The 12,075-nt window shown below is 37.8% G+C and overlaps 1 protein-coding gene across 4 annotated transcripts in view; it reads right to left on the minus strand.

Moving 5' to 3' along the window:
- The window catches only part of PCSK5 (proprotein convertase subtilisin/kexin type 5), a 255,951-nt gene that overhangs the window by 192,570 nt on the left and 51,306 nt on the right, over positions 1-12,075 (minus strand). For all 4 annotated transcript variants that reach the window (XM_054810046.1, XM_054810045.1, XM_054810047.1 and 1 more), the window contains exon 3: positions 11,432-11,545. In XM_054810046.1, the coding sequence (XP_054666021.1) occupies positions 11,432-11,545 (114 nt within the window). The remainder of the gene's footprint in view (positions 1-11,431; positions 11,546-12,075) is intronic.

The following is a 12,075-nucleotide window of genomic DNA, read 5'->3' on the forward strand; positions in this document are numbered from 1 at the left end:
TGATTGTTAGTCAAATGAAATGATCATACAGTCATCTGTCATATCTGTGAAAAGAATCAACCCAAGGAGTTCAGACCCTGATGCTGGCTTCTGTGAGACTAAAGCAACTCTGCGTCAGGAACTCCACAGAAACCTCAGCAGGAAGTACAATCTTGGAGAAATAAACTTTTTTCTCCCATTTAACTGCTTTCAGATACTTAGAGATGGAGTTTCGGTGTCGCTTTAAATATAAGTGTATCCTGAACTCCACTCTAAATATGCACACAAACATTAATTACTATGAATTAAACTCAATTAAATATGCAAAGCAATAATGTCAAAAGAGAATTGACATGAAACATTAAAATCAGGTGATGTTTTCAATTTGTTTCCTCTTTGACCTTTACATGTAGCAGTGGGTGACAAAATTTTTTTAAAAAATAATTTTTTATTACTCCTTGAGCAAAATCTAGAGATTTTAATTGATGAGCATCTCTGTGCATAGGTATGGATTGTCTTAAAATAGAAAAATACAAGTTTATGTGGTTGCTCTGCTATTTGTATGAAAGGTAAAGATTTTTCAGGGAAAAAAGTTTTCTAAGAAAAGCAAGGAGAAAGTCAGTTTTGTTTTTATAACCTTGGCACTGTATAAAATAAATAAGGCTTTTGTCTTGATCCAACTGAAGATCCATTTCGGAGTCTTGTTACAGACACCCTGGTCAATTCCTGTATAGATCTAGGGCTTGACAGAAAACAAGCCACAAAACCAACTTAAGAATAATCACAATGTAGTAACAGGTTTATTTAAACACAAAATTTCGGCTAGTTAGCACCCAATTAATGTTGGTTTGGGGGACACTGGAAAAAATTAAGAAAACTTTTAAGTACATCCTTAAGTTTAGGAATATGCTTAAATCTTTCCTTGATCTGTAAAGCATTCAGGTGGATGCCTAAATCCAGCGAGGCACATGAGATCTGATCATGTGCCTGTGTACTTTGTCGCAGAGCATCTCATTAACAGCACTGTTGCAACTAGCCACTCTATCATTAAAGATTTATCTTTTTTTCTTGTAAACAGCCAAACCAGCTTTTTTTTTCCTGTTCAGCCACTTTCAGTTAACCTATCATCCTTTGACTTATGGATGCCAGGATTTAACATGGATACAAAGGGCAAAACAAAAATCTTGGTGAGAACTTTTCAATTCACAATAAATACTTTATTTGATTATTCTATATTTTTCTCCTTGCCCCTCCCTCAAAACCAAGACCTGAATCAAATGAACAACTTGATGCAGCATAACTTTGAAGTTTCCTATTTGAATCGATTTCCTAGTAGTGCCCCTATTCACAACTGCCTAAAAGAAAAATGGTGATGACTTAGATTTTTTTTTTTTTTTAATCTAAACACATACAAAGACATGTAAATTGTTCCTTTCCTTCCCCATTCAACATAACTGCATCAGGACATCTCTGCTGCTTAGAGCCTGCCTGGAGGCAACATGGGTACCAACCTCTGTTACAGTCACACTCATACATACAACTTTTACCTGTTAAGCGGCAAAAAGAGATGAATGGCTCAGCCTTAGGTTTATTTTTCCTATTAGACTGTGGGATAAGTCTTGTGTGGGAGTCTTTCAAATGTTAAGACAATCTAAGACTTTTTCTAGGGCTTGGCAAAGAAACAAACCAAGCTTACAAAGTGGTTTTGGCCACCCTTGTAGATTCATTCATTGAGAGTATCTACTGAGTAAGTCCTCAGAATGTTTCAGTGGTAATAGTTTACACAATGTATAACATGGTTGCAGTCTATCAGCACGCTTGAGGTCCCAAACAAGATCAAAGCTGCTACATGCAGCATGGACAATACTTGAAACTTTTGAATACTGGAGAACCAGAAGCAGGCCATATGCCCAATGTGAGCGGGCTTAAAAGACAGGAACCTTTCAGATTGTTGTTCTCTCTCACTCGCCAGTATCATGCAACTTCCCTGCTAAGCAGAAAATGGGTCAATGTTACGGTGTGTTTGGGCAAACATTTTCAAAGGACAGACATGAAACAGAAGAATGCTTTCACTTTCACAATACTTTTATCCTCTTATATAGTAGTTCATCACCAATCTGGAGTGGGAGCAGATGGAATGGAGACAATGGTTTAAAAATGAAAACCGTAAGAGGGTAGTAAATACTACTTAATAATGAAATCAAAACTAAGAGAGTAGACACCCTAAATTGAGTGTCAAGATCCTCAAGACAGCTGAACCAATCCAACTTTTCGGTGTTGTCAGAAAAGTTAATCCCGTTCCCTGTTCCTCTTTTTTTTTTTTGTCCCTGCAGTTCATAAGAGATGATGCAAGGGATGGGGACAGAATTGAGAAGCTGACGCAAAGATACTGTAGATTGCAGGATGTGACACACAGAGCCTCGAGCTTGTTTTTGGTGTCGGGAAACTTCATGATCAGATGAGGGCTCTCAGGAAGTCTTGAGATGCAAATTCATTGGGCTACAAGAATTCAGGGATTTTTTCCAGGATCATGTTTTCTGTAAGCAGATTGACTCCCTACCAAGATGTAAGGGCTGTAACACTTTCTAAGTAGGCTGTATTAATTCCTCTATCCACATTTCAATTCATATAGATGGGGACTTAGTTAATCAAGGATACATGGATTTCAGTGTTACAGCAGCTGGGATCACATAAAGCCTATTCAAGTCTCCATCCTCACTGTGTTTGCTTCTGTTGCTTGTTTGTTGGGCGGGGGGGGCGGGGGGGAGGCTGGGGGTGTTGTTGGTTTTACACATGGTTGAAAAAGGAGCCTGAATTAAGGTCAAAAAAGAGTCAGTGAGAACTAAGGTCCTCTGCATACTTGTAATTTTAGTCACAATGTCTGCTCGTGAGATACAGGAAAACATGTATGGATGCAGGAATCAGGAAAGCTGGAATTTTGATGTCCCCATTCTCATGGTATCCCGTATCATATGGCATCTGTCTTCAGTAAAGAGGGGTGTAATGATATTTAAAGACTGGTACGAGACCTAACATTCTAGATCTGAATAATTTCTCCTTTGCAAAGGACACTACACAGATCAGGCTCTCTGCTGTACTGAACAGTTAGGAAATTGCCTTATGGAAGCACAACGCTAATTTTTGTACTCTGACTGGGAATTAATATAGTTACTGTTTGTGTCAGAAATTTATATAATTCTCATAGGTTATGAGTTTGCTTCTGATGAGGGCAAACTGAACACGTCACACCAGTTCATTCTTTCGCAATCAGACCACAAGACAGGCAAGCTTCAGAATTGATCCTTCTGTACTGTGGCTGTGTACTTCTTGTCATTTGGGGGTTCCTGATGTTTGTATCGTGTTCTTTATGTGAAAAAAGCTATAAAATATTAGTTAGGTAGATATAATATTTAGCAATCCCTTTCCTGAAGTATCTGCAATTTTAGTATGCAAACAATAGCAAAAAAGTACATAAAGTGACTGAAATAAAGCCGTATTTTTTACAATTAGTTAAATTAGCTCTTCCTTTTTTCAGTAATGTTAATACTCAGTATTGCACAACAAAATATATTGTTTTGCTATTTGATATTACTTGATTTTGATTTCAAAAAAATCTGAAAAGTGGGTAGCTAACTAAGCAGTTCTTCGAAAACTGGTCTTAGAAAGTAATGATGCGCAAATTCCTTCTCCTTTGAAAAGAGAAAAAGTGTACCTCTGTATATACATGAAGAGAGATAAAAAACTCAAATACATCAAATTGTGCCCCAGTATGGCACACTTTACAGTTGTTAATGTTAGTGATTTTATATCCATTTATACTCCATATAATTTTTAGTTAGTTGTTTATTTTGAACTAAAGCTAAAGGCAGATATTTATCATACCTCATTAGAAATTCAGCAAAGATTTTGTGGCACTATAATTTCCTTACTAATTGCAGAAGCTCATCAGAAAAAGGCAGTTCAGAAAAACACAATATTATATACAAATGATATTTCACAAATTACATTATACAGAAAAGTACCTGCAGTTTCTTAACATGACTCAGTTGTTGCCCAGAAAAAAAACTCCATTTTAAATAAATTCTTGAAAGGGAAAATAAAAGTGGATACTCCGCCTCTGAAGATAAAATCACTGTAGTAAATAGGCAGAGGATTGTGTGTTATTGCTGTATGATTTATTACCAAATCTTTGACACTCAGGAAAATCTCTCCCAAAGCAAGAATGGAAATGATTTCTGTATTGCTGCTCCTTGGGTCAGTGAAAATGCTGGCATAACCCCTGAACAGTGCTGACTTCCATTTTGTGTTTCCTGGGCACTTCCAGGGCTGCTTATCTGGAAGTCAGAATTGAATGTCCCAGAGGAACAGATCACATAGCCTACCTGGTCGTTCTATCTTTAAACTATTTGCTAATCTTGCTAAACTAGTTGCACTAACAGTATCTTTTCAGTAGATAAGGATAAATCCACTTCTACAGGTTTTTGATTACTTAAACTATGCTGTCATCTGCCAACAGGAAATTAATTTAGATCAAATTGTGTATTACCTGACCTTATGTTACTAGTTCTACATTGCCCACAGAGAACAAGAGGTGTGTTTCCATATGCAGATTTGCAAGGTAATGTTTTGACAGGCTTTTGATTCTTTCTAGCAGTGCTTCCACTGAAGTTAAGTTACAGATTGTCTTCTTAACTTTCTGTAACACCAAAAGCTCAATCTTTTCATGCGATAAAAAGCACAAATACAAATAGTGCATGCAACAACCAAAGCAAGTTACAAAATATGCAAAACACTTAGAAGCATGCCATGCTACCTCAGAAAGAACAATGATTTGACTTCGACTGCACAGATGGCAAGAGAAAGAAAACAGTTCTTGGGAGGGCAATAAAAACAGTGAGGTTTTTCCTTAGCTGCCAATGCCTGGCATAAGTAGGGTGGAAATAAATTTTTAGGAGGCTGTAAAGGAGGGTGACACATATTCATTTGCTGTGTTGTTAGCATGTGGCAGGTGAAATTTTCTTCAAATTCTGTCTCCCCTATACTCCGGCTTGCACTTGGGCCCAGTGTGACCTCTCCTCCTCCCTCCGCCTGGCTCCAGACTGCCCCATCAGGTGCCTGTCACTCCTTCCTTTGTCCCCGCCATCTCCTTCCACAGTCCCGCTTGCCTTAGCTGACCTCATTAAGGGCCAGGCCAGGGACATAAAATCCTTTGCTCTGCTCTGCCGCTCGCACTTGGAGTTGGAAGAGAGGCACAAGATAAGCCAACTCCCCACAGATCTCATCAGCGGCACAAGGGAGGCAATTGGCCTGTCTAACTCTTTCACCTCCACCTTATTTCATGGCTACAGGACCTTAGGAGACTCACATTACTCACTGCTGATAAAGGCTTATTAGCCCCATTCTGGCTGCCGTCCAGAGTCAACTATACTATGTCAGCTCAGGAGTGTCTGTCCCTCCCTGTGAATGCTAGTATAGCTCACCTGGGAGCTCACAAATATAACTGGAGAGCACTATGTAGCGTACTGGAGGAGTTTTCTGAAGAAACAAAGCAAGCTGGGCTCACCAGACCCTTTGTTGAAGCTCAAAGCAATGCTGACTTCACAGTCCTCACTAAAAGTGAAAAGTAAGCGATTTTTCCTGGGTTTTGGTTTCAGCATCAGAGCTCAAGGCAGCAAGCCCTAGATGCAAACAATTCAGACCTCATCAGTCTGCTTGGACGGATCTCAATTGCAGTATAAATTATATTTTGTCTACACCAGAAATCTTACGGTGCAAATATAAAAGGATGACTGATAAATATTGGCTGATGAGTTAAGCTTCTCAGCAAGTCTTTTATCCTCAACAGCTTTCTAAAAATTTCAGTAACATCACACTACATCTATGATTGTGCAACAATATTATATAGCTATGTCATCCAAGTAATTCACCAAGTATTATTCACCAAGTCATTTGTAAATATTAGTTTCCACTCTGGCTCAGTCACCCAGTTTTATTGTGCCCTGCTGGCACTGCTATAATCCTCTTCCAATTTGAATCCCCTATACCACTTTGCATTTGTGCACCTGCTTGTCCTTTCAGTTCAGTTTTGGAAATTGGGAATGCTCTTCCAAAAGCCCCCAGAGCTAAGTCATAATATAAGCAGTTGGAGAAACACCACAGCCAGGCGCTGTATCTTTTCTTAGGTTTACAGATTTCTATTAGATTATCTTTTCAGAAGTTTTGTAAGAAAAAATTACTTTTTCAGCAACTGAGGTGCATTATATTTACCTATTATGTTTTTCTTATTTTTAAAAAGACTACGTGAATTATACTGTCTTACAAGTCCTTTTCCATTATATTGCTACATCTCAGAGAAAACTAGTGGACTATGGAAAGGTACAATGCAGCTTTAGAAAAGCCCTCTTCTGGCCTCCAAACAGAAGACTGTGAAGTCATCTGCTTTTAGCACACCTCCAAATCCACCTCCTCTCCCAAAGCACAGTTTATGTCTAGAAAGAAGGAATAACGAGAAATATCCTATTATATGTTCAATTCCTGCCCAGCAGTAACTAGGCCATGCAGAGGAAGAAACTGGTAGGAAGTGAAAACTTCTCCATATTAGAGCATCCTATCAGCACTAGCAATTATTATTAGCAATAGAAGGGATGATAACAGTACTGGAGAGGATTATCCTTGACCAGTGTTGAGAAAGACTTGTGCCTCCCTGAACTGCCTGCAAGGACATAGTGTCTTTGTAGTCTAACAATGGTTTGTTAAAAAATAAGCAATGGCTAAATTAATTTCTTGCAGTTACATTCTATTTCAAAAAAATATGCAATGGAGCCCAGCATCACAGCAGAGCTAGATTACAGCTGCAGAAAGATGTGCTTGTGTGCCTGTGTGATTCCAGTTTCAGCTGACCACTACAAAGCTCTTCTGAGGTGCGAGAAGAAAGAAATTGTCAGCAAGGAGAGTCTTGTAACTAAAGTCTAAGTTAGTTAGTTATATTGATGACATCTTTGCATGTATTTTTAAATTTTATATTCACCTTCTCTAGGTTTTATGACCATTTCTTCCATGCAGGCAAGATGAGGAAATTCATTAAACCAGCTGGCAGGTACAGTGAAATTGGTCCAGCACAAAGTCCCCTTAGTCATTCCAAAGACACTGTTGTTATTACAAGTTAAGTAAAACATTTTAAGATAGCAGTAGGGCTTCAGGGTTGACTTTGACCTCTTTCAGTTATGCAAACTGATTGTATATATTTCATCCAGTTATTGACAAACAGGTTATTTTGTCAACATCAATGAAAGAGAAGAAATTTATTAGATATAACATGATGATACAAAGATAGCTGAGCTCTGGGGATGGCATTAGGGACTTAGCTCTCTACTGATTCAAAATTTAGAAAGGGAGAACTAGGGACCTTCTTTCCCTTTGATTTTATTTCTTCGATATCAGTTCATTATGAGCAAGCTGGACCCAATTCTGTAGGTCAGTTTTGAATAACAGTTGAACAGGTGAAGTTACACATGTTACATAATTTATAAATATGTTCTATTTTACTCTTAAGCACAGATGCCTCAAAATTCAGAGGTCATGATAAAGCAGTTGGTTTTTTTCCAACTGTCCTTGCTTTGAAGGACGGAAGTCAAAAGAAAATCGCCTTTTCCTTGCTATTGGAAAACATGAGAAGCTGTAATTTCTCAATAGATAATCCCCTGGTAATGAAAAGTACAAGTATACTTCTTCAGGTGACGAGTGGCTCTGGAAGCTCTGTTTGCTTCAACTTCCACAGAACCAGAAGGTGCTAAATAACTATATTTCTAATCTGTCTGCTCTTTCTAGGAATGTGTTTAGAGTAAATGGACAAAAAATAGAGTAATTTTTAAAAGACCTTTTAATTTGTTCACAGAATAGTTCCTGAGAGATACTTTTAAACTTTGTGATGGCCCAAAAGAGAAAGAGGGCCTGAATCCCCCTCACAACTTCTTCCCATGGATATCACACAAACAAAAATGTATTATTTCTAGTCCAGACAACTAACATTACTAGAGGTGGTACTTGTGAAGAAAAAGCTGGAAGAGGAAAAACATCAATTGCTTGACCAAGTCTTTGAATAAAAGGATTTGTGTCAACAAAACTGAACTACATTTACGGCCTGTTAGAGATTATGCCAGTTCAACGGCCAAAGGTATCAATCTTAACCTACAACGAAGTTACTTATTAATCCAAACACAAACCTGTACATGATAATACTTTATTACTTTCTCAATAACACATCTGCAGCCAGCAACCTAAAAACCTCTTTCTAACATAGCAATGACTGAAACCATTAACTAACCTCAAATTCCATTTTTTCCCTTCAACTTATAAAGACAAATAAGATTAACAAATGTAGCCATGGTTACAATCACAAATATAGTCATATGAGGATATCTGGTAATGACCCAAGTCAGTCCTGAAGTCAACCCATTCACATATTTTTAGCTATTCTCTCTGCTCAAATAGTGTACTCACTAATACTTTACTGATCACTCTCAGAAAATGTCAACAAACCACTACCACTAAAGATACTGCAAATACACAGAGTTATTCAGTAGAGGTAAATGCAATCAGTCAGGAACAATCCCTTCCCAGAGGGTCTGCAAGTGAGGACTTTCTTCCACAGGTATACAAATGACAATATTCTGAAAGTTGTAGAAGACAAACAGTAAGGTCCGTTTGCTGCCCTAAAGTGCTTTCTGTATTAGACTGGAAATTGTGGGGCAGCTGTGAAGTAGTGTGGCTAGGCAATACAACTCATTTATAAGTAGGAGACCGCTACCTTCTTGAGCAAAATTATAGGCAACTGCTATAAGCATCTATTAGTTAAAAATCACCCCACTAATCTAGTTCCACTAAAAAGCTATAGCGGCACTAAAAACCCTGTATACAAATCCAGAAGCACAAAGGAAAAATTACATAAGCTACTCTACACGATATATAGTGGGCTTTTGCTTAACTACTATCGTTCTCTTGAAATTTGGCCTCCTTCTTTTTAGTATAACACAGAACTGAAAGTCTGTAGCAGTAACAGCAGAATACCTAAAGATAAATCACTGTTATTTTCTAGTTTTCACTAAAAATGCTGATTTTTTTTTTTTAAATGAGAACTAACAGGACACAATAGCACAATCTACTGCCATTTACTGGAATCTGCCTGTCACTTTATGCATGTATTTATAGGATAGGCAGACTGAATAAACATGCATATTAGAGGAGACAGACAAGTATACACATCTCAATAAACTGGGAAAAAGACCTGCTATGATCCCATGACCCAAAATAATACAGCTTTCACAAACAATTGAAAAAAACCTACATTTTGGATAAAAGCTGTTTTCAAAGTGGACAATGAACTGCTAAAATACTCTTACCTACATTGACCCAGTACTGCAATAAAACAGAAATGAAATAGATTTCTACTCTATGAGGAGAGTTACTGCCTGAAAGACATAGATTTCTAATGGCTCAGAAAAAGTAATATGGAACAATTTTTCTATTGGAGAAGAGTCAGTAGTACAGTTTTTAATAAAAATAAGAGGAATTTTGGAAGTAAAGTTATTACTTAGCCTCTCATTAAAATACAAGAATTCAGGAAACTGAATAGCAAACAATCTAGATTTTCTGACTGATGACATGCTCATATATCCGTGATGATAAGGACTTCTGACTGAGTTTACTAACAGCAAGTGTTTACTGTTGATTAGAAATTACCTATGACATTTTTTGGTTTTCAGTGTATGCAACGATGAATTACAAGCCAGAATGAAATGAATAAAAACTTTAAAATATTTTTGAAGCTGTGTTAGGACAATCTTGTTCATTCACCTGAAATACTAAACTAATGTTTTGAAAGAAACAAAATACCTGAAAAGAGAGTATCTACTTACGGGAAAATTACCTTACATATTGTTGCCAGAAAGGCATATTCTCCTTCCTATATGAAGCAATTCAATCTATCAAGTCATAAAACCTTCTGAGTGTCTTACTGTGAGCAACATAGGTGATGTAGTGAGGAAACAACATGTAGGGATTTAGAACTACATCAACAGAACTATAGAGAATGAGAGCAAGTCTTTTATCAGCCAAAATGGAGACGTGTCAACTGGAGTCAATTGCCTATTAAATACAACTTTTCATTGTACTGGTGAATGAAAAACTGGACATGACCTGGCAATGTCTGCTCACAGCCCAGAAAGCCAACCATATCCTGGGCTGCATCAAAAGAGGCGTGACCAGCAGGTCAAGGGAGGTGATCCTGCCCCTCTACTCTGCTCTTGTGAGACCCCACCTGGAGTACTGCATCCAGCTCTGGGGGCCCCAGTACAGGAGAGACACGGAGCTGTTGGAGTGAGTCCAGAGGAGGGCCATGAAGCTGATCAGAGGGCTGGAGCACCTCTCCTGTGAGGACAGGCTGAGAGAGTTGGGATTGTTCAGCCTGGAGAAGAGAAGGCTCCAGGGAGACCTTATTGCAGCCTTCCAGTACTTAAAGGGGGCTTACAATAAAGATGGGGACAGACTTTTTAGCAGGGGCTGTTGTGATAGGACAAGGGGTAATGGTTGTAAACTGAAACAGGGTAGATTCAGACTAGATTAAGGAAGAATTTTTTTATGATGAGAGTGGTGAGGCACTGGAACAGGATGCCCTGAGAAGTGGTAGATGCCCCCTCCCTGGAAGTGTTCAAGGTCAGGTTGGATGGGGGTCTGAGCAAGGTGATCTAGTTGAAGATATCCCTGGTCATTGCAGGGGGGTTGGACTAAATGACTTTTAAAAGTCCATTCCAACCCAAAGTATTCTATGATTCTATGTTTCTATGATTTGCACCTTCCTAGGCAAAATGAGGATATTTTTAAAATCACCACGAATACAGCCTTTAACTGTGACTATGAGATTAAAACAAACAAAATTTGCTCAGAAAATATGCAACTCATGTCAGACAGGAAACAGCACAATCATTCCATTTATTTCAACAATGTAATTGTTCATTACTAAAAAGAGTGTAATCGTAAAACTGAACAGTCAGTGTTCGCGGCTCTTTTCTCCTGTTTCAGGACACAAGGCATTTATATCACATTGATGTAGAAGCCAGTGAATTAAGCACATTGAAAACAAGTGGTTTCACCACTCTCGCAGATTGTGGCCAAGTTCCTTCCTTTCTCATTGCTGAAAGTTTATCCTCTAAAAATAATTCCCAAGACATCTTGCAATAGGAAGCATTCATGAATGAATGCATTAATAAATGTTTCCTATTGCAGGGCCCATCAGGAATTCTTTATAATACTTGTAAGGAGTTTACAGACCTTCATTAATTACATTAAAAAAAAAAATTGCTTTTTCTGAACATACTATTCTGTCCCTTTTCAAAATATCACAGCAAACAGCTAAACACTAGCATGAAACAGAGCCAATGGCCTTGTATGTACTTACCATGTACCACATGCTTGGCCACTTGGGATCATTGAAATAAGTGGATTGGGTACCACCAGGTTTATAATCCCTCTTTATCCTTCTTTTAACCACCTGCTGTTGTATCCACTCCACCTGCCAACGAGGAAAGCATATGGAAAGTGTTAGGGTTCCATGGAGATTATCAAGAAATGTGTGAAATCTTGGGAAGTTTCCCATTACCATAGTCCGAGACATATTTCATGTTAAAGAGTTCATTTTGGCAGTGGGAACGCACAGCTCACCTTGGCATACACTAAGGAATACGTCCAATTTAGTTAGCATTACAAATCTCCCTGAACAACTACTTAAATCCCCTGCTAGGAGGACTGTATGGTCTATCATCCTTTGAATGCCATGATTTCATTATTTTTCATTATTAGACTAGTGCTTTTTTTGAATTTATAAAACTAGTTACTTTATCAAAAAATAACAGTATATTACTATGAGAAATTAATTAAATTTCTGACAGTGTGGGGTTTTTTTTTTTGTTTTGCTTCTTTTTTTATTTTTATTTAAGTCTGTTCCTGAAAATAAAAATCTTCAGAAAAATATTCAAATGTTTTGCTTAACCAATATCTAAATCACCTTCACCACTTGGAGTGAAAAAACAAAATTAAACTATA

This window comes from Grus americana, chromosome Z (assembly GCF_028858705.1).
Source record: "Grus americana isolate bGruAme1 chromosome Z, bGruAme1.mat, whole genome shotgun sequence".
Classification (NCBI taxonomy): Eukaryota; Metazoa; Chordata; class Aves; order Gruiformes; family Gruidae; genus Grus; species Grus americana.